General features: G+C 44.1%; 1 protein-coding gene across 3 annotated transcripts in view; it reads right to left on the reverse strand.

Moving 5' to 3' along the window:
• ADCY2 (adenylate cyclase 2) overlaps window positions 1-25,997 on the reverse strand; it is a 409,723-nt gene that overhangs the window by 64,548 nt on the left and 319,178 nt on the right. For all 3 annotated transcript variants that reach the window (XR_008290071.1, XM_027074055.2, XM_027074048.2), the window contains exons 15-16: window positions 14,982-15,066; window positions 1,739-1,876 (exon numbers count right to left, since the gene is read on the reverse strand). Coding sequence is in view for 2 of the 3 variants with exons in the window: in XM_027074055.2 (XP_026929856.1) it covers window positions 1,739-1,876; window positions 14,982-15,066 (223 nt within the window). In the remaining variant the exon portion in view is untranslated. The remainder of the gene's footprint in view (window positions 1-1,738; window positions 1,877-14,981; window positions 15,067-25,997) is intronic.

Below are 25,997 nucleotides of genomic sequence, written 5' to 3' on the forward strand. Positions count from 1 at the left end.
GCTGGCATCAGCTTCCCCTGAACCCCTGCGTGCGTCAGAAGGAGCCAGTGGCCCGTTCTGCAGCGTGAGGCAGTACTGATGTCAAGGAAGTGCCCAGGGTCCCTTCAGCCTCAGCCCCTTCGCTACCGCGTCACGTCAATGTCCCAGATGCCCAGCGTCTTCCCTCCTGCTCACCGCTCCTTCCCTTCTGGTGAGCCCGCCTGCCCATCCGCCAGGGTTCAGTCCAGCCGGCCTTGGCCTCCCTCCTTGACACCTCTCCACACACCTCGCTGGTGGAGTCCCCGATTCACATGGGCTTAGCCAGCTGTCGGTCTCGGGGACGGCACCGCGAGCCCCCGAAGGCGGGTCACGGTTTTTAGGCTCCCAGCATTCAGTAACACACCAGGCACGTGGTCATGCCCAACAGATATTTTTATGCCAAAGGGATGCTAAGCCCCCAAAACTACGTCTTTATTATTTAATATATCCGGTGTGCTTCCCCAGCCTGATTTTCTGCTTTGTGGAAGGCGAGGGCTGTACGTATGCCCTGTAGTTCCAACAGCTAGTAAAACAGCCCAAATACGAGGTAGCTGAACGCCTCATGGTTGCTGGTGACGATGTCAGAATAAGAAGGATGCATCGCCATGGGTGTGGACTACCTACGTGTCTGTTTTAAGGGATATACAAGTCATGGTACCATCGATATAGTGAGAGTGACCACTGGTTAAATATGCACAGAGCACCCGGTTCTGTCCTAAGCGTGATAGTGACGGGAGACAAAGAGACAAGGGTGGGACTTTGCTGTGACTTGAGTTTCCAGGTGGGATTCCTGAGGCATACAGATTGGAGCCCTCCTACAGCTCCCGCAAGGACTTCCCTCAATGTGTTACCACTATAGCTCTGCTCTGGTGAGGGTACCTTCACTCTGATCACCCTAACCCCCCCTCCTCTGCCAAGATACACGCTAGCAATTACCTTCCAAATGTATGGCCCACTGATAGACATCTGGAGGGTCTCAGGACTCACGTTTTACTAGGCAGTAGTAAATAACCTTACCTTATACTAGCAGCTAGCCCCTCAAGGTCCCGGAAGCCTTGTTTCCAAATTCCACAGAGACTTACGCTCTCCCCAGCCCCGCGAACTAAAGAGTATTTAATCAGTCACTCTTCACAAACACAAGTGCAGCTCTCCCTGCCCACGGGGCCTGTCCCCATGCTATAATGAAAGCACCCCTTTGCACCGAAAATGTCTCAAGAATTCTTTCTCGACCGCTCGCCCCCGGCCCCACATCAGGAGGAACACCAGCTCATTTGCCCCGGGGGGGGCAGTGTCAGAACTCATTTTCGAGAAGTGGAAATGGAGCCTGTGAAAGTTGCATGGAAACCCTATAAAATCGCACAGCCGGACAAGTGGGGGGCCAGTGTTGCGATCAGGCCTGTTAGACTCCAGAGCAGGATACCTCTCCCACTGCACTCTCCGTATCTAGATGGTTCTGTCATCCCTCGGTGATTACCCCACTGACAGTCAGTGTCCTTTCTGTAGCTAGCAGGGCCGTGGGAAGCTGCTGGAAGGTACCACCCTCTCCCCGGTGGCTCCTGCAGAAAGCACCCTTGGCCTTAGCGATGCTGAGGGTGGACGGATGTTGAATTTAATAGGCAGTAACTGGTGTCGGCACGGAGCCCCGGTCAAGGTCTGAAAGTCCCACCGAGTCAGGCATCGGAGGCAAAGAAGGCCGTGCCTGGCGGGAGCCCTGACTCACCATGTTGAACACGGCCATGGTCAGGATGATGGCGGTGGTGAGGACAGTGAGGGAGACCCGCGGCCAGGGCCGGTCCGCGATGATGCTGGACGACTTCAGCAGCCACAGGAGAGAGGCGGAGGCCTTCTTGCTGCATTGCTGGGAGGAGACAGGAAAGGAAACGCGTCACGTTTCTTCATGATGTTTAACACCACAAAAGGCATCGGTACTCTTCCCAGAACAAACGAGGAGGCGCTGGTCTCCGCTGGGGGCCCATACCAGGTCACAAACCTTCCTCAAACTAGGTGAGCATCATGGTGACAAATAAAGAACAAATTAGTTAAGTTTCTGCGATGAATTCAGAATGTGCTTGTATGTCCTGAAATTACGTTTAAAAACAACCCAAACAAAAAACTCAGGGCGCCTGGGTGGCTCCGTTGGTGAAGCGTCAGACTTCAGCTCAGGTCACGATCTCCCAGTTCACGAGTCAGAGTCCCACGTCAGGCCCTGTGCTGACAGCTCAGAGCCTGGAGCTTGCTTCGGATTCTGTGTCCCCCTCTCTCTCTGCACCCCAACCCTGCTCGTGCTCTCCCTCCCTCTCTCTCTCTCTCTCTTAAAATTAAATAAACATGAAAAAAAAAAAAACCCTCTGATAAAAGAAAACTACGTCAGTCGATTAAACCACTCTGGGGAACGTGGCAGGTCTCAGGTCACAGCCATGATAAAACAATGATCACAATTCGGCCCATTCACATGGGAGACAGATCGGCAGGTAGCTAGTCACGATCCAGTTGGCTACCGAGCAAATTGATGTCCTCACCCCCAAAGGCAACACCCACTGTTCTCAGGCATGTGTCTTCGTGATGGCTTTACCTTATCCTGCCCTCCGGGGACTTTCCACATGGAGACCCTCTTTTCCAAAGTTTTGATGGTGCTAAAAATTACCTAACGTAACCTTTTCCCTCTTACCCATTTTTCAGCACACGGGTCAGCGGTGTTAACTATATTCACAGTGCTGCGTAGTACGTCTCTGTAACTTTTCATCTCGCACAACTAGAGTCTATAGCCACTGAAGAACTCCCCTCTCTCCTTCCCCTTGCCTCCGGCGACCACCATCTTACTTTCCGTCTCTAAAAGTTTGACGACTCTGGGCACCTACCAAAGGTGGAACCATGCAGCATTTGTCTTTTTGTGACTGGCTTATTTCACTCAGCATTATCTCCAGGTTCGTCCGCGTTGTCACGGGTGACCAGATTTCCTTGTTTTTGGAAGGCTGAATAACGTTCCATTCTATCTAGGCACATACCGCACTTTATTTATCCACTCATCTGTGGATGGTCACTGTTGCCTCTGACTTCCGGCTACTGCGAATAATGCGGCAGCGAGTGCGGGTGTTGGGAGAAATGCTTTCGATACAAGAAGGAATTGAGGTATTTATGGGATGGCAGCCAATGTTCCCTCATCATCTGCTGGGGGCCAGACTCTGCTCCGTGGGACTTTAGGGGTTGAGCTCGCCTCACCCTTAAGGCCACCTTTCCAGAGGGGCCACTGTAATTCAGACCTCTGTCCAGGTGGCGGCAGGATGGAGGCGGGGAGAGTTCTAAGGCGTGGGTAACAAACTGCCTGTGCCAGGCGCTGCTGGGATCGACAGATGTCACCTGACCTGACAAGCTGTACAAAACGGTCTCTAGGGATCTCCACTTTAACCTTCATGCGAAAGGGGCTGTGGCCCTATGGCTAACGTGTTCTGAAAACACTAGAAAAAGGTTATGATTTCAAAAATTAAAAAAAAAAATTTAATGTTTATTTTTGACAGAGGGAGAAAGAGACAGAGCACCAGCAGGGGAGGGGCAGAGAGAGAGGGAGACAAAGAATCCGAAGCAGGCTCCCGGCTCCGAGCTGTCAGCACAGAGCCTGACGTGGGGCTCAAACCCACGAACTGTGAGATCATGACCTGAGCCGAAGTCGGGCGCTCGACTGACGGAGTCACCCAGGTGCCCTGATTTCAAAAATTTTAAAAAAAGGCCAACAAACTGTACCTTTCTGACTCGTACCACTAAGTTAATATAATGGCAAAGCTGATGTAACATCGATAAACCGCGTAACAGAGAATCCCCAGTAGCACGAATAGACAGCACTTTTATTTCTCTACGTCTTTCAGAGTCTTTCTGCTTCAGTCTTAGAAACAGAAGCACTGCAGTATGTTAAATGCTGATACAGCAATGGAATGGGATTCTGCAAGACAGGATGAGAGGTGGTTAGGACAGTAAGAATCAGCCCAGGAGCCCAGGAGCAAACCCCCAGAGTCGAGAGACTTTCTGCAGGTGAACTATCCTCTCTGGCCTCAGCCTCCCCAGCTCTAAAATGGGGACAATAATAATACCTGGTTCCTTGGTCTTGTAGGACATTAAATGAGCTACATAATAAGGCACCAGGGGCAGGACTCCCAAGTGTTAGCTCCCATTGTTACGCTTATGAAGAAAACATAATAATTCTCAGAGACATTTAATGACTAAGTGTCTCTTTGCTCTGCATCTATACGAACAATAAAACCTCATTCCCCCCCCCCCCTTTCCACCATGGTTTTTCCTCCAAGCAGCCTCCTTCTTTCTTCAATCCTGTCACCAGGTAGAGGCCACGTGAAGAAAACTGTTCAGAAATATGGAAATTGGAAAATATTGCTGGTGTCAAGGACCAGGAAACAGCTGGTGACAGGGACGTGCGCCCTGAGCTGATGTGTAGAGAGAGGAGGGGGAGGAGAGTGAAGATGTGCGGGGAGCAGAGGATGCCGATGGCGGGGCGGAGGAGAAAAGAGACGATGTTCTTGAGGTAGAAGGATCGGGAAAGGAGACCACTGATGCGACTATAGCTCTGAACAAAAGGCACGACTTCGTTCCTGACATGATAACGGAGCTCAGTGTGCCTGTTTTGGGTTAACTATTCAAGTACAGTCCCCGGTGGAAGAGCAAGTGTGTCAAAATTGGCACCATTGTAATGAAACATTATAAACGACACCATCTCCCACAGTATTTTGGCATTGATTCAGAAGGCGCCCTTCAGAGCCCAGCTTTACCCGTTTGATCTCTGGTTTAACGGCTGGCATAACTTCCGTCAAATCTGCGTCCCTCTTTGTTGACCATTAGTGAGTCCCACTGCATACACGATGGCCTCCTGCTTACAGTGAGCTCACTGTGAGCCTTCCAGAAATGTGCTTGACTGTTAATGCCACACCCACCCACTGGTGAATGTGGAACTGGCACCGACTGTAGCGGGAGATGTGAAAGGAGGAAGAATGTCAATTAATATGGAAACCCCATCATGGCGTTGGTGCTGGGGACAACGGCCAGTGCAGTTTGCTACAAGGCGTGTGGGATGAATATCGACGTTCTTTTCTCAGTATAGGCAGACGATTCTCCCCAGAAAAATAATGTGTTCATAATATGTTTGGATTAAAACAAAACAAAACAAAACAAAACAGGAGGGGCACCTGGCTGGCTGAGTCAGTTAAGCATCCGACTTCCACTCAGGTCGTGATCTCATGGTTCATGAGTTCAAGCCCTGTGTCTGGCTCCATGCTGACAGTGCAGAGCCTGCTTGGGATTCTCTCTCTCCCTCTCTCAGCCCCTCCTCCACTCGTGTTTTCTCTCTCTCTCAAAATAAATAAACCTAAAGAAAAACACAGGAAAAAAATATACCCCCCTCTTCCTTCTTCCTCCCTCTCCACTCTGATCCTCTTGCACTGGAAACAACTGGTAACCTCTCACTTTAAAATTTCTCCTAATTCAACATAATAATTATAAGAGCAGATCACATTAACAATTTCATCGGTGTCCTTTAAAAAAATAAAATCAGTTACATGAAAAGAAGTAGATGATGCTCTTAAGGTTTAATAAAATGAAAAAAACATTTAGAAAAGTTACAAATACATTATAATGGGGAGTAGCAAATTTTTATTATTAGAAAAAGAAAACTCATCTTAGAATCTTGCCTGAAAAAGTGGTGAAGTTTATCATATACCCATGTGCTTTCGTGCATTTGTCTAGAGGAACACCTACTTTCGCGTTTTAATTGGCCAACGACTGTGTTTTTGAATGGCGGCCACCAGCTGCAGGAGTAATTACTTGTAACATTTAGTGTTACAGAGACTGCCGTGTGTACTTTGATTAATTGTACTTGAGTTTCCCACAGAAAGGCTGCTTGATTTCGGTCAATCATACTTTATAAAATCAACATTTTTCTTGCTACGCCCTGGGTGAACCACTTTCCTCAGCCATCCATCCACCGTGTGGCACTCACGGGCTAGCCACCTTGTGTTCTCTTTGACGCTGTTCGTGTTTGTCTCTGGCCACATGGAGAGCTGGTTGTAGAGGGGAACCACACCACACCTGCCTTTGTATCCCCAGAGCAGCACAGTGTTGAGCAAAGAGCAGGGACTCGATGGATGCTTGTTCAATACACTCTTTATCTTAACAATGGACCCGAAGAGAAATTTCCAGGGGCCAGAAGCAAAGAAGAAGCTCAGTGCTAGAGGGACTGAGGCTGTGGGGTTGGCCTAGGAGTGTCCTAGGACTGGACAGAGGCTGTAACACCTAGGGGCTGATGCCCACAGGAGGAAAAATGGGGTTGCCTTGAGCTTGCCAAGGGTGGGGCGGCTGAGGCCAAGACACCTGACTAAAATCAGGAGCCTCAGGTGTGCATGTATCTTTTTGAATTAGTGTTTTCATTTTCTTTGGGTAAATACTCAGTAGTGGAATTCCTGTACACAACTGTTGAGTCATTATATAGTACCTAAAACTAACACAACATGTTGTATGGTATATGTTCATTATACTTCAATAAAAACAAAACAAACAAAAAATCCCAGAAGCCTCAGAATGCTCTTCCCTCCATGTAAAGTCTAGAAAACTCCATGTACTAGTTGAGGGAAGTATCAACACACTTCCAGTGATAAATTCCATCTCTAAATATGGGCGATGAATTTGAAATTACATTATATGCTTCATCATGGGGCCCCAAATTGAGGGGCTATCAATTGGGTCAAAGACCAGAGAGAGTCCTTGGGGTTCCTGTAGAAGTACCCTTTTTGCTAAAGGATAATTCCCTCTGAGCATAACCTCACAATAAAAAAGAAATTATGAACTACACAGGACATAGGGCCATATGAGGAAGAATCAACAGACACAACAAAAAGTAGAATTCGCATCACAGGATCTGCAGGTATGCTATCAATCTGCAGTAGCCTGCAGAATAAGACCAAAGAAATTAGAAGACGGATCAGAGTACACAATGAATGAGCACTTATGAGAAAAAATGAGCCACAAAGACTCTCAGGAGATGAAAATGTAGATAATGGAAAATTTAGTAGCTGTGCTAGGGGGGTAGGACAGCCCTGAGGAAATGCCCCATCAAACTGCGCAGAAATACAGCGATGAAACACATGAATGGGACGTTCAGGCACAGAAGGTACAATGAAAAGATTCAATATACTTGTGATGAAAGTTTGAGAAAAACAGAACAAAAGACCAGGACGGAGCAACAGCTTTGCAGGCCTGGAGCAAAACGTGAGTTCTGTGGCCGAGGCGACCCACTGAGTCCCAAACAGGAAGATGAAAGTACACCTTTACCTAAGCACAAGGGAGCTACGGCCCATGACAGATACAGAGCGAGTCCCACGAAAACAACCAGAGAGAAGACGTGTCACCTTCTAAGAAACAGTAATTTGACTATAGATTTCTCCGCGGTCCATCAACCACAGGAAAATATGGATTCATATTTTCAAAATATTAGACAGCTTATCATAAACCATTATTCAATGAGGAGAAACCCGACTGTTTTTTTTTTTTAAATACAAAAGGTGCGGACATTATGCACAGGCTCTCACTGAAAAGATTAGAAAAGGAACAATCCTTTGGGAATATGGAGATGGGATCCTGGAGGAAGGGATGGTGTTCAGGAAGAATGGTGTAAAATGGGTACACAACAAGAATAACGATAGCAGTGAATGACAACAGCAGTTTAAATTTAGAAAAATCTGGCCTGCCCTCTTTATCTTTCTATGCTGTTTTGTAGGTTATTTATTCGGCTCTTGCTTTACTTTTTTCAGCCTAACTACTGAGTTTCTAATTTCAAGAATCTGAGCATCTTATTCCATCTTCTTTATTCAAGAATGGAATTCAGATGCAGAGTACAATATTCTTCAACAACAAGGTGGAGATATTAACGAGCTCTGTTAGTCTCGTGTACATTACACATTTTAAGTTAACCAGAAAAAACAAAATACCAGGAGAGATGACTTCCAAGTCACTAGAGGGAATAAAGGAGAATAAATAAATTCCATGGATCCAAGATAATGCAGGAGAAGAGGAAAAATAAGTACAGGCAGAGAACACACATGATGGATTTAAAAAAATAAAAGCAAAATAAGATGGTAGTAGTAATTATAATACACGTAAATGCATTATACTTGTCAGGTAAAAGAGAGAGACTGCTAGATCAGAGAAAGTAACATGCACCTGGATGTTGTTTACCAGAGACACAACATCTAAAACCCACTTATGGACAAGGAAAAGCCGAATAAAAAGATGGAAGGAAAGGACGCTGGGAAAATACTAACTACAAGAAAGCTGGCAGAGTTCTATCGACATTGGAGAAAATAGACTTCAAGGGTAAAACACTCCTTCGGGTAGAAAGCTTTTCTATCAGCCAGTGTGTGACCTACTTTCCTTCCACAGGATGGACTTTATGTTTGTGCTTTCATTTCCGCTAGGAACAAGGTTGGTGGGATGGCATCATATTATCTTTGCTAGACAAAGCACAACACAACCACATTGAGAGAAAAATTTCTTCTGACACACTCTGGCATTTTCCTTTACTATATCTGGCACACTTGTTCTAAAAGATGCTTTTGAGGGTGGTTTTTTTCTTTTGTTTTGTTTTTTGGTTTTTTTTTTTTTTTTTTTTTTTTTGCTGGCATTTTTGGTTACAGTCACTCTCTTGTATTTATTACAAAATTATAAGTCCACTCAGGTAGTTTCGTGTTAAATTTGGCAGTAAACTATTATTAGTATTATGACAATGACAAGTATTATTCCTTTTATTGCTGATTGTAATGAAAATGTAAACTTGAATCTCTTGTTCTACATTTTAGTTTCTACTTAAACTAGATTGTTTTGGTTATCAGCTAAAATAATATGTTTTCATATTCGAAGGGCTCTCATCATGTACTTTGGAAAGTATTATTATTAAAGGTACTTTCATACTAGAATATGTTAGAGTCTAAATCCACTCATAAATTAACATTCCTCCCCACCCCCCCCCCCCGCCCATTTTACCAAATGTCTTTTAAGATGGAGCTGTACTTTTCCCAGACTCCAGTTTTAAATGAACTGGGCCAACAGCTGGATAATGTATATCAGAAACTAGACCAGAGGAAAATACGAATGAGGTTCACTGCGAGGTTACCGTGAATTACCAATGTGATTAAAAAAAATTTTTTTTTAATGTTTATTCATCTTTGAGAGACAGAGAGAGACAGAGCATGAGCAGGGAAGGGGCAGAGAGAGGGAGACACAGAATCTGAAGCAGGATCCAGGCTCCGAGCCATCAGCACAGAGCCCGGCGTGGGGCTTGAACTCATGAACCATGAGATCATGACCGGAGCTGAAGTCGGACGCTCAACTGACTGAGCCCCCCGGGCGTCCCTACCAATGTGATTTTGACCAGTGGATGCTTAGCAGTCACTGCAAGGCAACCTCAGTGCCACGCCTGCCATGGCCATGACCGTGGACATGCCTGCCTAGTGCCGGGAGCTTGTTTGCCAGGGACTCTCTCCGCACACCTTCCAATTAATTGTAAGGGTTCTAAGCATCGACTCCAATTCTGATTCTGACTCCTACTTGCTCTCCACCACAGAGCAATCTGTGTAACATCTGTGAGGGTCTGTTGTACTAACTGTAGAATGGCCGTTCCCTCCAAGGGCTCTTGTGAGGCTAAATGAGCCGGAATACACACAATGCCTAACAGACCAAGTCGTCAATTTTAACAGAAGGTAATATTTATTATTTGTAAACTGTGATGAGACTGGACACGTAGCTATTGATGGGGGTCCTGCCCGTCAGAGGCTGTCTATACTGATTCTGAGGGTTCTCACCCAAGGACAGGAAACTTCTGCTGGTCTTACAGTTATCGCACTCGTGGTCCTGTTCCAAAGTCTTCATTTCTGTCTTCAAGAGATCTGCTGATGTGTGCTTCCGCATTACTTTTTGTGGAGGAAAACTCTTCCGCGAAATGACTGGGCGCAGAAGCTTGCCATGATGGGAGCACAGGCCACCTCCACAGTTCTGTGTCTCTCACCCACGAGACGTGAGGCCAGACAAAGTCATCTCTGGGTTCCCTGTCTGCTCTCAAGTTTTACAGTTCTGAAATGCTATGAAGGTCTCATGCGGAGACCCAACAGGTGAGGGCCCAGGAGGGACCTCGCTGGCAGCGGGGATGGGCGACCGTGGCTGAATTCAGAGCCGCGCACTCAGAAGAAGTCGATCGGGGTGAGGATGAGGGCAAGACGTTTTCTGAGCATTTGGGTGCCGCCCAACACTCCTTCCAGCCCACAGATGTTAAATATTTATCTTGTATTTCAAGTGCCTGAAGTACTACAGTGAGCAAAACAGGGTTGAAGCAGATTCACTGGTGATCTCTCCATCTAAGATCACAAATGATATTACGAAATGGGCAGCCTGCCCGGCAGGCGCGAGGGATGCTGGTAGTGACATGGGGGGGGGGGGTGCTCTGCAGACTGGGTCTGGGAAGGTTAGGAGATTATTTCCAACCTCGGAGAGAGCCCAAAGCACAACAGAGTCAAGGAATCATGGTGCGTGTGAGGCCTTTCAGCGTGGCAAGGTGACGGCCACCCACCCATGCTTCCCACAGCCATGCACATGCAGAACCCGTCCCCACACCAGGGTATCTGGGCAAGGGAAGATTACCGGGACACGTGGGGATGCCTAACTGTCCCAGTGGTGTTGGGGGGGCCGGGAGGGGGCCACATGGAGCTGGATGAGCGGACATGGTGGAAAGGAACCGCACGGACATGACATGAGTCCATGAGTGTTTACTTAGTGCCTGCTTATCAAAGTGTTTCAGTGGGCGGAACTCTGCTGGATTCCCTGGGAGACAGAAAGCAAATGTAGGAAACAATTCTCATCTCAAAAAAAAACTACTCTATGTAAGGGAGACAACAGTTACACTCATCAGAGAGAGAGAGAGAGAGAGAGAGAGAGAGAGAGGAGGAGTAGCCAAATAAGTTGTTAAACAATCAAGTGGTAAATTATGGGGCACAGATCCTAAGTCCCATGGTGCTCAAAGAAGAGCCCACTGCAGGGGCTGGTGGGGTTTCTGAGAAACTTTCTAGAAGACAAGCAGTGGCAGGGCAACATGGGGGTGGGGGGACGCACTGGGGGGAGCGGCTAGGGCAAGGGAGGGTGGGAGTGAGGGACAGACAGCCGTGCTCTGGACTTCTCGTTAGCAGTAACGGTGAGAACATATAAATTCCCTGACATTTTTCTCAGACTGTGCCATTGAACAAATATCTGTCTCATTTTTCTATCAGAAGGAAAAAAAATGTGTTTCATTATCACTCTTATTCTTTGGCCATTTTTTTTAGCCCCGAGGGACCACAGGCTATGTCTCTACCCCTTTTTTTTTTTAATATGAAATTTATTGTCAAATTGGTTTCCATACAACACCCAGTGCTCATCCCAACAGGCACCCTCCTCAATGCCCATCACCCACTTTCTTCTACCTTTTTATCAAACCCAGCTGTACAATGACCGGTCAGTACAGCTACATGTGTTATATTTCCTGTGTAAGAGAGGGTAACAAAGGTAGAGCTCTTGGAGGAAAAAGATCAGTCAGGCTTACCTTTGCTCAACCTCCTTTATAAAAGTATTTTACTCTAATTCTTCATACAGAGAGTTCAATACCAGTAATATTTTTTAGAAATTTTTTCCCTGTAGTATAAGCATCAGTATTGCCTCTGGCATTTAAGTTTTCCAAAGGTCAATGTATGTTCATAGAAAGATATTAAGGATATTAACATTTCTTTCGCAAACTCAGTACTTAATCCAAAAATAAATGCAAATCATACTAACACCTCAGAGAACTGGTAGGCTTTCAAGAGGCCAGAGAATGAGCAGTGAGGATGTCATACCTCTCCATGACCACTAGGAGATATTTGTGACACACACAGCTTTGGGCTGAATGGGGAGGGTGGAATAGAAAGCACGCTGAAAGCTTTCCTGGGTTGCCTCAATTTCTTTGATATTGATGGTGAGAAAAAAGCCCTTACAGAATAGTTTACACAGTACAAAGAACCTCTTATGGGAATGAGAAGAATTCCTTCTTGATTTTATCTGGATTCCCTCCGGATCAAGGATTACAGCTGACCACTGGTGGGGGACTCATTCACTGATCTAATTCAAGTTCAGAAAGAACAGACGTCCTCAAGCCTAGTCTCCCTGACCACTTTGGCAAAATCCAGGCTTCCTTTGAAAAGGAGGTAGGCACCAGTTCATTCCCAGCACTGAGCTTTTCTCTCTCTCTTTTTTTAAATATGAAATTTATTGTCAAATTGGTTTCCATACAATACCCAGTGCTCGTCCCAACAGGTGCCCTCCTCAATGCCCATCACCCCCCCTCCCCCCCCCCATCAACCCTCAGTTTATTCTCAGTTTTTATGAGTCTCTTATGGTTTGGCTCCCTTCCTCTCTAACTTTTTTTTTCCTTCCCCTCCCCCATGGTCTTCTGTTAAGTTTCTCAGGATCCACATAAGAGTGAAAACATATGGTACCCATCTTTCCCTGGATGACTTATTTCACTTAGCATAACACTCTCCAGTTCCATCCACGTTGCTACAAAAGGCCAGATCTCATTCTTTCTCTTTGCCAAGTAGTATTCCATTGTGTATATAAACCACAATTTCTTTATCCACACGTCTCCAAAGGCAAGGGAATTAAAAGCAAAAATGAACTATTGGGACCTCATGAAGATAAAAAGCTTCTGCACTGCAAAGGAAACAGTGAACAAAATAAAAGGCAACCAATGGAGTGGGAAAAGATATTTGCAAATGACATATCGGACAAAGGGCTAGTATCCAAAATCTATAAAGAACTCACCAAACTCCACACCTGAAAAACAAATAATTCAGCTAAGAAATGGGCAGAAGACATGAATAGACATTTCTCTAAAGAAGACATCCGGATGGCCAACAGGCACATGAAAAGATGCTCAACATCACTCCTCATCAGGGAAATACAAATCAAAACCACACTCAGATATCACCTCACGCCAGTCAGAGTGGCCAAAATGAACAAATCAGGAGACTATAGATGCTGGCGAGGATGTGGAGAAACGGGAACCCTCTTGCACTGTTGGTGGGAATGCAAACTGGTGCAGCCGCTCTGGAAAACAGTGTGGAGGTTCCTCAAAAAATTAAAAATAGATCTACCCTATGACCCAGCAACAGCACTGCTGGGAATTTACCCAAGGGACACAGGAGTGCCGATGCACAGGGGCACTTGTACCCCAATGTTTATAGCACCACTTTCAACAACAGCCAGATTATGGAAAGAGCCTAAATGTCCATCAACTGATGAATGAGATTTTCTCTTTAAGACAACACATGAGTTACGGACTCCCTAGCATCTGGTGTGGGGGGGTGTCAGGGTTTCATGATGCTCCTGGGAAGGTGGGTGTGGGATCCTGAAGGCCTCGAGGGACCACAGGCTGGGTCTGGGAGGGGCCAGGAGCCATGAAAGGTTGGCTGGGTTATACCGAAGCTGAGAGGACAGACATTACATAAGACCAAAAGCATTCTCGCAAAGGCAGCAAAGTTGCTCTGGAGATACTTTCTCTAGCCTCCGCTTCTGTTTCTTTTCTATAGCAATTTAGTCTAAGAAAAAGTCAGCTTGAAACCTTAAATATACACTGTGTTCCACACCCCACCCCCCCACCCTGAAGACTGGATTCCTTAGGAACAGAAAATGACTAATGTGGCTACTTAGGCACAATGATAGAAGTCGCTTTAATTAGAACGAGGTTTGGATTTCCAGTGGGACCACAAATGATAGTTCCTACTCTGAAAACCTGAGAAGTGGGCTGCAGAAGCCTTATGGGAGCCAGGAAATCAGAGGGCGGGGGCCGTGTGCTTTTCCACCTAAGGAAAATCTGAACGTGGATAATCAGGCTTTTTGGTATATTGAAGCACTTTAGAAGCTTGACAAGGATTCCCAGGGGGCAGTAGTTACAACCTATAGCCTTCAGGCGATTTTAAAGAAATCTGAGATGCGCTGTGTGCATTCCAGGAAATCAGGAACCATAGTGCCACTTCTGGAAGTTTCCAATCCAATTCAAAACACCTCAACTATGATATAGCAAACACCCCCACATAAGTTTGCAACGGTACCCAGCAGACATCGTAGAGTGCCCACTGTTGAGAGGCAGAGATGAACTTTAAGATCTTTACACTTTTTAGCTAAAAGGTTCCAACACATTAGACTAGAATGGACCCGATGCTCAAAATCTGGCTCAGAGGGGCCTCTCTTGTTTCCACACATCTCCAATGAACAAGATAAAACACTGACTACCTTTTTTGGGTTTCTATCTCATTGCTGGCTTTCTTCCGATGCTCTCATGGGGCCACTTGCTTTCGACTCAAGAATACACTTAGATTTGATTCTTACATCCTGAACTAGCACTTGACCCATCCAAGCTTGCAATGGTTGGTTTAAATCATTAACTAACACTATTAACGAACACTGGTAATTAAATCACTAACAAGATATATTTTTGCATTTGCTGTTTTCATATGTCCCAAACTTTTATATCTTGGAAGTGGATATAAAAGAAGTATCTGGTTTACATTTTAATTCCCCTGCACACGAAAAGCCTCCTATTATACTAGGAGTGGCTGCTCTAAAATACTCTGAAAACTCAGGACATAATGCAAAATGGCGACAGAAATAAATAAACATGAATATAATTTGCTGGTGTGACATCCAATGTTTCAAATAATCTTCAGCTCAGTGTCTTGATTGGACATGAGCTGCCTCAGTTTATATTCTGGGCCGCTGGCATGAAGGGTGCTTGCATCTTCACTAGGATCCGTATCCCTTGAAATGTTAAATCAACAAGCCCGGTGTTTCAAGCCAGAAATCAGTTTGCCTTCAATGAACACAGTTTTCAAAATAAGGTCCATATGTGAAGTACCTACCAAAAGCTGTCCAGCAAAGCAGACGAAAAGGATACAGGCAAGCAAGAGAAACGCGGCTCCAAAGGAGATCCCGAGAATGGACGTCCTACCAGGAGACAAAGAGGAACAGGTTAGCGTGGGAGTAGTTCCCGTTACTCTGGAAAGCCGTCAGTAATATTTGTGGCGTAATTAGGCCTTAATTTCATGGGGCCTTCATTCCTCACTCATTTTGTGAAAAATGAAAACGGAGCTGAAACAAACCAAAAACGTGTCTATAGAAAAGCATGTCTATGGGGCGCCTGTGTGGCTCAGTCGGCTGAGGGCCAGACTGCAGCTCAGGTCATCATCTCGCGGTTCTTGAGTTTGAGCCCCGCATCGGGCTCTGTGCTGACAGCGCAGAGCCTGGAGCCTGCTTCGGATTCTGTGTCTCCCTCTCTCTCTGCCCCTCTCTGGCTTGTGCTCTCTCTATCTCTCTCTCTCTCTCTCTCAAAAATAAACATTTTTTTTTTTTTTTTAGTGTTTATTTTTGAGACAGAGAGAGAGAAAGAGACAGAGCACGAGCAGGGGAGGGGCAGAGAGAGAGAGGGAGACACAGAATCGGAAACAGGCTCCAGGCTCTGCTCTGTCAGCACAGAGCCCGACGTGGGGCTTGAACCCACGAGCTGCAAGATCATGACCTGAGCGAAGTCAGACGCTTAGCCGACTGAGCCACCCAGGTGCCCCCAAAAGAAATCAACATTAAAATTTTTTTTTAAAAAGAGAAAGAAAAGCGTGTCCACAATTATGTCTGATCAACTTGATGATTCATCAAAGTAAGCACCGGTTCCTTAGGAAAGGAAAGCAATCTTTTTACAACTCTCCTTTGCACCTGGTACTTTCCTGCCCGCGTGTCGTCTCTTGCCTGCCACTGACGTCCTGGCTGCTGCTGCTTCTAGAGAAGTCTCGTCGGATGCCCTGCAAGATCTCAAGACCCATCCTTACGCCTGCTGAGGAAACAGGCTTGTCTTCCCCAGTACAATCCAACCTGATTCAACTCCCTTCCATACTGATGCAGCTATACGTTTACCGAGGTTCCCCGAAGATGCCAGGGGCCATGGCCTTCACATTCTTGCACAAGCCGACGAACACGCAAGCTTCCCATGATCACGTGAAAAATTAAGTCACAATTCTGCTACCGACACATTACGGGTAGATAAAAGCATTTATACGAATCGTACACCTCTCTGAGACATCCTTTAAATGGCTAAAAAGTTCACAGCCTCTTACAACTTCATTTATTCCAAGGACACAAGCGTTAAGGGGTACCAAAGGAGCTGAACCGCAATGAAGAATTAAGGTACGATTCAAATGAGACGTCGGAGGAGAGGTCAGGTGGTGTGTGTGTCAGACTGCAATGGAACCTCCCGCCAATGAGGTTGGCTAGAGACACTGGGGAGACAGGACCGGCACAGAGAACGCAGCGGCAAGATGCTGAATGTCGATTAGCTGCGCGGAAGCCTCAGACGCAAACCAGCCACACGCTGAAATCCCAGCGACCATGCGACGGTGAGTCCGTGGGGAAGGAAAGGGAGCAAGTAACCAGTGAACTACATAAATCCCCTGATGCCATCGCCATGGGAAGGCCCCACTCAGCTCACGTTCTCCAACACCTACTCTATCGCGAGACGATCACACATCAAGGAAGAGCGACAAAAGTCAGACCTCAAACCAAAACGTGCGCCTGACACGATGAGGCACCGGGCACTGAGTTATCTTCTAGAAGGATCCGCAGTGCTTTCGAATACCTGGCCCGATGGTGTGACGTCGGTTTACCTTTCACGAGGAACGTTAGGTCTCCGCTAGAAGGGGTAGCACAGCAAATACACCCAGTCCCATGCTAGGCTGCGACGATGCAAAGACAAGTAAGGTGTCACACCTGTTTTGAGCTGCTCACAGGGTAGCAGAGGTAAGCACCATACATCCTAACCTCCCCTACCTAGAGCGTCCTGCTTTCAGACATCACTCAGTCCCTGGTTGGAAGCCACTGGTCTCTCATCTCCCCAACACGTGATCTCAGAGCCCCCCGCTCAGCCGGGCGGCGTGGAGGGAGGGGAACGTGCAACAGCCAACACCTCTCAGCAGTCTTGTGACTGACGGACAGCACAGTAACTCATCTGCTGAATTTGTTTGCTATCTTTCTCATCCATTTTTATAGGAGAGCTCTGAGGAGTTTTCTTAGATTCTGTGCTGCCTCGCTCCTTTCTGCCGTCAAGGTAACGTCAGCTTCACGAGGCTGAGTTCAGACACATAACATCTCTTTCTTGGGTCTGAAACTTCAGATAACAAAGAAGTGATCTTTTATGGAAGGGTTGGTAAATATCGACGATAAAACCATCTGATGATAGTGACGGTGACGATGGTGATGATGGTAATGGTGATGATGGTGGTGGTGGTGATGATACAAGACGGCGATGATATGAGGAGAGATTATTTACTCTGTACCAAGTGCTGTTCTAAAGGCTTTATATGTAGAGTTCACTTAACCCTCACAATGATCATGAGTACGAGTTACTATTATTACCCCATTTTACCAAGGAGAAATTGAGGCCCAGAGAGGTTAAAGAGCTTGCCTAAAGTTACACGTCTATTAAGCGGTGTGGTTAGGAGTAATGTCCATTCAGTTGTATTCCTGACCCAGGTTCGATTTTAGGAGTAGACATGTCACATTTCTGCCTTGTTTCCTGGTTCTATGTCTTGAGTCAATTTTGATAATTTTCCTGGAAAATTACCCATTCCATTTAAATTTTCAAAGGTAAAATAGTCTACATAATATTCTTTTAATTTTACAAGTCTCCATATTTGAAGCATTTTTTTCTTGTCCTTAATGTTATTTTTTTCCCCTCTCTAGATCAGAGTTTTGAAGTGTTGCATGTCTGTTGATCTCAGTGAATGAGCTTTTGGCTTATTACTAAGGTCTATGCTTTCTGAAAGTTCTCTACATAGTTTCTGATTTAAGTTTTAAAAATTGCTTCCTCCTTCTTCATGCAAACTTACATTGTCTCTTTCTTGATTGTCACTTATTGCCATTTTTTTGTATTTTATAATAAATGCACTGAAGTACATAAATATTCCTATACTGCTTTAGCCAAATCCTATGGCTTTTGATTTATAGTTACTCATCTTCTTTCTTCTCTAAAAAGTCTGTACTTTCAATTTCCAATTCCTTTTAAAACAAGAATAATTCCAAAGTGTGATTTACAAATTCCACAAGGAGATTATTTTTAGTCTGTCCCTGTTATTTCTAATTTCACTAGATTTGATCGGAGATAGTGGTCTCTTTTATTTCCACTTTGACAATTTATTTTTCTCCTAGGGTGTGATGAATATGATCTACTCCTATTATATCTTATGGATTTCTGAAAATGACACATATTTCCTTTATGCTGGAAACAAAACATGTTCCCTAAATACATCTATTGTCAGAGCCGGATGAGTTAGTCAAATCCCCAGTGGGTTGACTTAATGGCTCAATTTGGCCTGTCAATTTTAGAATGTATTAATATTTCTGGCTAGGATTGTGGGTTTGTCAATATGTCTGAACATTTTATTTTATTTTTTATTATTTTTAAAAAAAAATTTTTCTTTTCAACGTTTATTTATTTTTGGGACAGAGAGAGACAGAGCATGAACGGGGGAGGGGCAGAGAGAGAGGGAGACACAGAATCGGAAACAGGCTCCAGGCTCCCAGCCATCAGCCCGGAGCCTGACGCGGGGCTCGAACTCACGGACCGCGAGATCGTGACCTGGCTGAAGTCGGATGCTCCACCGACTGCGCCACCCAGGCGCCCATGTCTGAACATTTTAATCGCATCTCTTTATTTATTTTGAAGAGGTGTTGGAGTGCATGACGATTTATGATTATTAAGTCTTCTTGGTGACTATACCATTGTAAAAGTCTTTTTTTTTCCTCAGGCTGAATGCCTTCCACTTGATTCCATATCATCAGAAATTTTTATTCCTGCAGCTTTCTTTTTCCTCTAAGCTGTTTCTCAGAGTAGCTGTTTTCCATCCATTATTTCCAAACTGTCTTGTCTTTTAATTTCAGTGAGATCTCCTGTACCTGGTACACAGGTGACCTTTTGTTTTAGCCTCAATCTTTGAGCCTCTTTCCATGAATAGGGCATTTTTATCCACTCAGTTATTAAAATTGGTTAAGATTTGACCCCTTGTCCCACCTTAGTTTCTTGAAATGGTCAGTGGAATTCACAAAAAAGTCAACAGAGTATCAATCGTCTTCTAATCTGAGATTTAAAATATTAATAAATTTAACAGATATACACCTATTAACACTTTCTACCCAATTATGTGTCGGTTTCCAAGCAATTTTCCCATTTTATTAAGTTGTGAACCTTTTTGGCCTTGAGTAATTTATAATATTCCATATCTATTATACCATATTCCATATCTGTTAATGTCTGTAGGATCCGTGGTGAATCCCCTTTTATTACTTATGTCATTAATTTGTGCGTTCTGTGATGATCTCTCTTTCTTGATCAGTCTTGCTAGTGGCTTAGGAAGTTTTAAACTTTTTCAAAGAACCAACTTTTGGCTTTATTAATTTTCTTCATTGGTTATTTTCTATTATGGATTTCTTCTTCTTCCTTCTTGAACATCTTTTCCCTTCTACTTGATGTGCTTATCTCTTTATGGCTTCCTAAGTCAAAAACTTAGACAACACATTTTAGCCCTTGCTTCTTTTCTAATGTAACTATTTGAAAACTACAGATTCCTCTCTAAATTATTGCTTTAAACTACATCCCCATATCTTGGCATGTTTTTTTTTTTGATACTCAAAACATTTTCTAATTTCTCTTATGATTTTTTCATTTGACTCATAGGTTCTTCAAAAGCATAAAATCTAATGCTGAAATATTTGTGGATATTTTAGTTTTTATTTTTATTTATTTACTTTTTAAATGTTTGTTTATTTTTGAGAGAGAGAGAGAGAGAGAGACAGAGCATGAGCAGGGGAGGGGCAGAGAGAGAGGGAGACACAGAATCAGAAGCAGGCTCCAGGCTCTGAGCCTCCACACAGAGCCTGACACGGGGCTTGAACCCACGAACCGTGAGATCATGACCCGAGCTAAAGTCTGGCAGTTAATCAACTGAGCCACCGAGGCACCCAGATTCGTGGATATTTTCAATATACACTTTCTATTTCTAACCTGATTTTAGTGTGGTTGCACATCATACTGAAAGATTTTTTTATCTTTTCAAATGTATTTCAATCTTTACAAATTTGTCGAGATGCTTCTATGGCCTAGTATGTGTTCTGGCCGTGGTCCATGTGCAGCTTAAAATCACGTGTATCAGGGGCATCTGGGTGGCTCAGTCGCTTAAGCATTGGACTTCAGCTCAGGTTGTGATCTCATAGTTAATGGGTTCAAGCCCCACATCGAGCTCTGCAGTGACAGTATGGAGCCTGCTTGAGATTCCCTCTCTCTCCCCGCTGTATTGAATAACCAGTTAGTTGTCTTTTAGAAAAATTCACAGAGTATCAGCATATAGTCTTTGATACTCTCTCACATGTTTAAGCACGTCGAATGCCGTGCATCTCATCCTGCAGATTCAAGTTTGCTCCTGGCATCATTTCAGGTCAGCCCAAAGAACTTCTGTTAGCATTTCTTACACTGTAGGTTTGCTGCTGAACTCCTTTAGCTTTCTTTCACTTGCAAAATGTCTTTATTTCATCTCATTTTTAAAAAAAGAATAGCTTCACTGAATACTGGATTCAGCATTGGCCATATTTATACCAGTGGTTCTAATCAGGAGTCGGTCATCATTCCCCTCATCCATCTCTAGCTGCAATGTCTTTTTCCTCTGGCTGTATTGAAGGTAGTCCCCCCACCCCCCTTTTTTCTTTGGCTTTAGCAGTTTGACCTTAGTGTATCACCTGTGCTTTGCTTTCTATGTATTCTGGTTGCCATTGGCCAAAGCTCTTGCCTTTGGACGTTAATGTATTTCAATCAACTTGGGGCAATTTGTCACTAAGTATACAGGCAATTTCCTATCTGTCTTCCAATGCCTTTCCGTTCCATCTCCTCAAAATTCCATTCCCCAGATTCTCTGCCAACTGTTTCTAACTAGGTTTGGCCAACGGGAAGTACTGGCGGAGCCTGGAGGCTGCTGGGGGAAGCAAGAAGCCTGGGGGTTTCCCTTTCTTACTCTCTATTTAGCAACCATTTTCTCAACAGCCCGCAACTCCTGCCTCCCAGGAAGTCTCGGGGTCCCTGGCAGACAGCCCATCCCGCCCTGGTCCCACGAAGGCCTGGTGTGGTTCTAGCCCCTCAGGAAGGTCCGGAAGCCTGCGTTTCTGGCAAGCCACCTCCTCCTGTGTCCTTCCAAACCCAACTATGGCAGCTTCCTCGTCGCTGTTATACCCTCTCCTGTTTGGTTTCTCAGCCCTTCTCTCATTCTGTAAGGGTTTCACTTTATTAAATTACCTTGTGGAAACACCTTAGGCAATTTCTGTTCTTCAGTGGACTCAAAGCCATTAACTAACCTTTTTTTCTGGGTACTACCTCATTAGTGGTTAAATGGAAACACAGGAAGGACTGGAATCAGTTACTTTTCCAAATTTCTTCCTTTTTCCTTTGGGGGGAAAAAAACTCCCCATTGTTCAGTTTTTACTAGAAGTATTGAGAAATATTTACATTTTTCCATTGGTTATGGCATATCTGAATTTCCTCAAGAATGGATAAGTTATTATGGATTGTACTGGCCTCTAGTCAACACATATCTCAACACAGCCAGTGACTGTTATGGGTTAACCTACTTGTGAATCAGAGTTGAAATAAAAGATTCCTACACTACCATGACTTTTTGAGGCTCTTGTTTTTTCGATGCATTTCAGTTTTGGTTTTAGGAGTAATTATTTTACTATGAAGACAGGAGATAGAGAGTCTGGACATTCAAACAGACAGAGTAACGTGAGCCTGAAGGAACCACAGGAGCATTGAAATGGACTCTCGCGTTTTATAGTCCCCTACCTGGTACAGTGAAGAACCTCAAAGAAGAGCTGGTGGCATTTTTTTTCTGGATGCATCTGATGACCACTACTTTGCTCTTTCTCAAATGTCAGAATCCCCACAGACAGCGGGCTGCTGATAAAGGAAAAGAGTCGTGCTAACACTATCGATTGTCTGTTTTTGCATTGGTGAAATGGATGACAGATCATTAAAGCAGGAACGAGCATTCTTAAGAGTACGTTATGACATGAACTACCAACCATGACTCAAGAAGAAAACAGAAATTCTGAATAGGCCTATCGAAGTAAAGAGATGGAATCAGTAGTTAGAACAAAACCCAAACCAAAATTTACTTGCAAAGAAAAGTGCATGTCCAGATGGCTTCACTGGTGATTTCTACAAAACACGTATAGAAGGGTTTTTACTACTTTTTCCACAAACTCTTCCAGAAAGTAAGAAGGATGGAACATGTTCTGATTCCATCAGGTCAGTATCACCTTGGTACCAATATCAGAGAAAGCTATATCACAAGGAAACAAAACTCAGACTGGCATCTCTTAGACGTATACATACAAGAACATTGGCAAAATATTGGCAAACTGAATCTAGTCACATATAAAAAAGGATTCTATAACATGACCAAGTGGGATTTACCTGAGTAATGCAAGGTCGGTGTAATATCTGAAAATCAATCAATATAATACACTACATTAATAAAGGAAAAGAAACCACATGATCGTCTCAGTAGCTATAGAAAAGCATTAGACAAAATCTGAAACCCTTTCATTATAAAAACTCTCAACAAACTAACATTAAAAGGGGATTTCCTTTATCTTGATTAAGGCAACTGTGAAAAACCCACAGATAACATCATACTTAATGGTGAATTACTGAATGTTTTCCTCCTAAGATCATGAACAGGAATGTATCTGTGCTATGACTACTTCTATTGAAATTACCCTGAGGCTTCCAGTCAGGGAAGTTAGGCAAGAAAATGAAATAAAAGGCATCACATTGGAAAGGAAGAGGTTATCTGAATTTGTAGATGATATGGTCTGGTACAGAGAACATGATGTCACAGCCCGAGATTCAGACTCAGAGTGGCTCCAACCTGTGGCTGTCCAGTGTTCCAAGTTCATAGCACACTGGCATTTGTGTTCAGATGGAAGCACCTGTCAGCCCAGGGAACAAGAGATCCCATGATACAAAGTAATGGCTGGCCAAAAGCTCTTAATTATAATCATTTATCCTGCCCACTCTTTCAAAACCATGTTCAAACTCATTAAACATACCAAGATGTTTGTGTCACATAATCAACTTTAACATTCTAGTTGCAAAACTGTTTCTTTTTTTTTTTTTTTACTTTGAATGACTGATTTATTCTTTTTTTGATGATTTCTTTTTTAAAAAATTTTTATTTAATTTTTTTTTTTTTTAATTTGCATCGAAGTTAGTTAGCACACAGTGCAACTATGATTTCAGGAGTTGATTCCTTAAGGCCTGTTACCCATTCAGCCCCTCCCCCCTCCCACAACCCCTCCAGGAACCCTCAGTTTGTCCTCCATATTTAAGAGTCTCTTATGTTTTGTCTCCCTCCCTGTTTTTACATTATTTTTGCTTCCCTTCCCTTTTGTTCATCTGTTTTGTATCTTAAAGTCCTCATATGAGTGAAGTCAGATGATATTTGTCTTTCTCTGACTAATCTCGCTTAGCTGTTTCTCTTTAATGCACAAGCATACATGATTTATATGCCCCTGAAAAGCAAACTTGACTCTTCCCTGTCACAAGGCAAAAAGAACTATGCTTTTTTAGTGATAATTCTTGACTTTGGCACTTTAATCAAGTGTATTGTGACCATATATGGAAAAGGCTGATTTGAGACAAGGTCCTTTTTCCTTTCTGGTTTTTTTCTAGTCGGTATATTGCTCGCAGGTGGTCGTGACATGGATGAGGAAACACATTTGCAGACAGGAAAAATCCAGCAGGAATATATATATGTCCCCCAATATCTAAAAGTTATATGAATTGTAAACTATTTCTATAGGTAAATAATGGTATCTTCACCTCGAATTCCATTTAATGGGATGACTTTCATGTCCCTCCTCCCTTGTTGCCCTCACTCCTCCCCACAAAAACGATGTGGATTCTCCCATCAGTGTCCTGTTTGCACCTGTTATGTGGGGTTCAGCGAGGAGAGTAAGAACTCAGGAAAGAAGGCTTTTCTTCTAACTATAAGTTAGCATGAAGTAATACACATCCCTTTATCTCTCTCTCTTTTAAGTGATAGGTGACAGAACTTCAAAATGAAAGGGAATTTGGTAAAAAAAAAAAAATGAAAAGGAGAAAAGACACTGAAATATTCATCACCGTTACAGATCACAGTAGCCTTTCTCTGATGATAGGACTTTGCAGCAACTTTGAGATGTTCTGGCCACTTCAAGTCCTATGATGTGGGAAACGGGAGGAGGCGTTGTTTTTGGCAGAGCAAAAACTTCTACATCACAGCGACAAGAAGGGGTGAAGATTTGAAGTTTAAGACATACTATTGCCCAGAAGGTCCGTCTTCTCTTTCTACACTCATTTCTTACGTGAGCCCATCCTAACCAAGGGATTTAAATATTACGTATGTGCTGGGTTTTCCGAATTATGACTTCAACCCTAGCTCCTCCGTGAACCCTCCAGGACTCACACATTCCCTCCCTCCGTGAAGCTCCATCACTTGTCTAAGATGCACACACATGTCTTTGATGCCCAGAACTGAGCCCTTGATTCACGTCTGTCCCTGACCTGCTCCTTCCCCAGGATGCTTCCTCCCTGTAAATGGCAACCCCATTTTCCCAATTGCTCAGGCCAAAAACCAAAACCAACACCAAAATAAAAATCTCACAGAACTCCACTTTCTCTTATTCTCCACATCTCATCCAATGGCAAGACTTGTCTCCATCACTCTTCATGAGATGCTCCAGAATTTGACCACTTTTTACCACCTGCACTGCTACTCCAGTACCAACCATCATCTTAACTGGGCTTCCTACTTCCAGCCCCCCTCCCCTGCAGCGCAGCAAAAACAACGCTTCTAAATGTAGCCAGATCACATCCTCGGCTGAGAACCTTCCAGGGCTTCCTGGCGCATTATACCTAATGTTCTCCCAGTAGCCTGTGAGAGCCAACACCTGTCTTCACACTGCTCCTCTGACCCCATCCTCCACAGTGCTCACCTGGCTCACTCTCCTCCTTGAACACACCATGGCTCCTATCATCTAGAACATTCTGCCAGATATCCACATAATTCCCATTTCAATTCACTCGGGCCTCTGCTTTAATGTTATTTAATCAGTGATGCTTTCCCTGATCACCCTCATCTGAAATACCACCTTCCAGGGTGCCTGGGTGGCTCAGTCAGTTAAGTGTCCAACTTCAACTCAGGCCATGATCTCACGGTTCGTGAGTTCGAGCCCCATGTCAGGCTCTGTGCCAACAGCTCAGGGCCTGGAGCCTGCTTCAGATTCTGTCTCTCTCTCTCTCTCTCTCTCTCTGTCCCGCCCCTGCTGGCACTCTCTCTCTCAAAAATAAAATAAAAACATAAAAAGAAATGGAAATATCACCTTCCACTGCTCTGTAGTGTTCTACTGTGTTTTATTTTTCTTAAAAGCATATCACCACTGAATTATTGTATGTGTATTTGTTTATTACATTATTGTCACATGTCCTAATAAAATGTAAGTTATATGAGAGAAAAGGCATTTCGGGGGCTCCTGATGCTTTCCTAGCATCTCTCACTGTGCTTGGTATGCGACAGCTCAAAATCTCGTGCTGAATGATTCCACAAATGTTCGGCTGCGTGTGTGCTTCTGTTGTGAATTTCTATTTCTATAACAAATGCTCAGAATAGGTATGAAGTAAAGGTACATGGCCTGTTTTATTGAGTGAAAACACGCTCGGTTCCACTTTTATTGTTATCGCTCGTTTCTTACCATACCAGTGGCATTCAGCTAACTGCAACACAAATCTGTTTTCATTCCTGGAGAGA

Source organism: Acinonyx jubatus, chromosome A1 (genome assembly GCF_027475565.1).
Source record: "Acinonyx jubatus isolate Ajub_Pintada_27869175 chromosome A1, VMU_Ajub_asm_v1.0, whole genome shotgun sequence".
NCBI lineage: Eukaryota > Metazoa > Chordata > Mammalia > Carnivora > Felidae > Acinonyx > Acinonyx jubatus.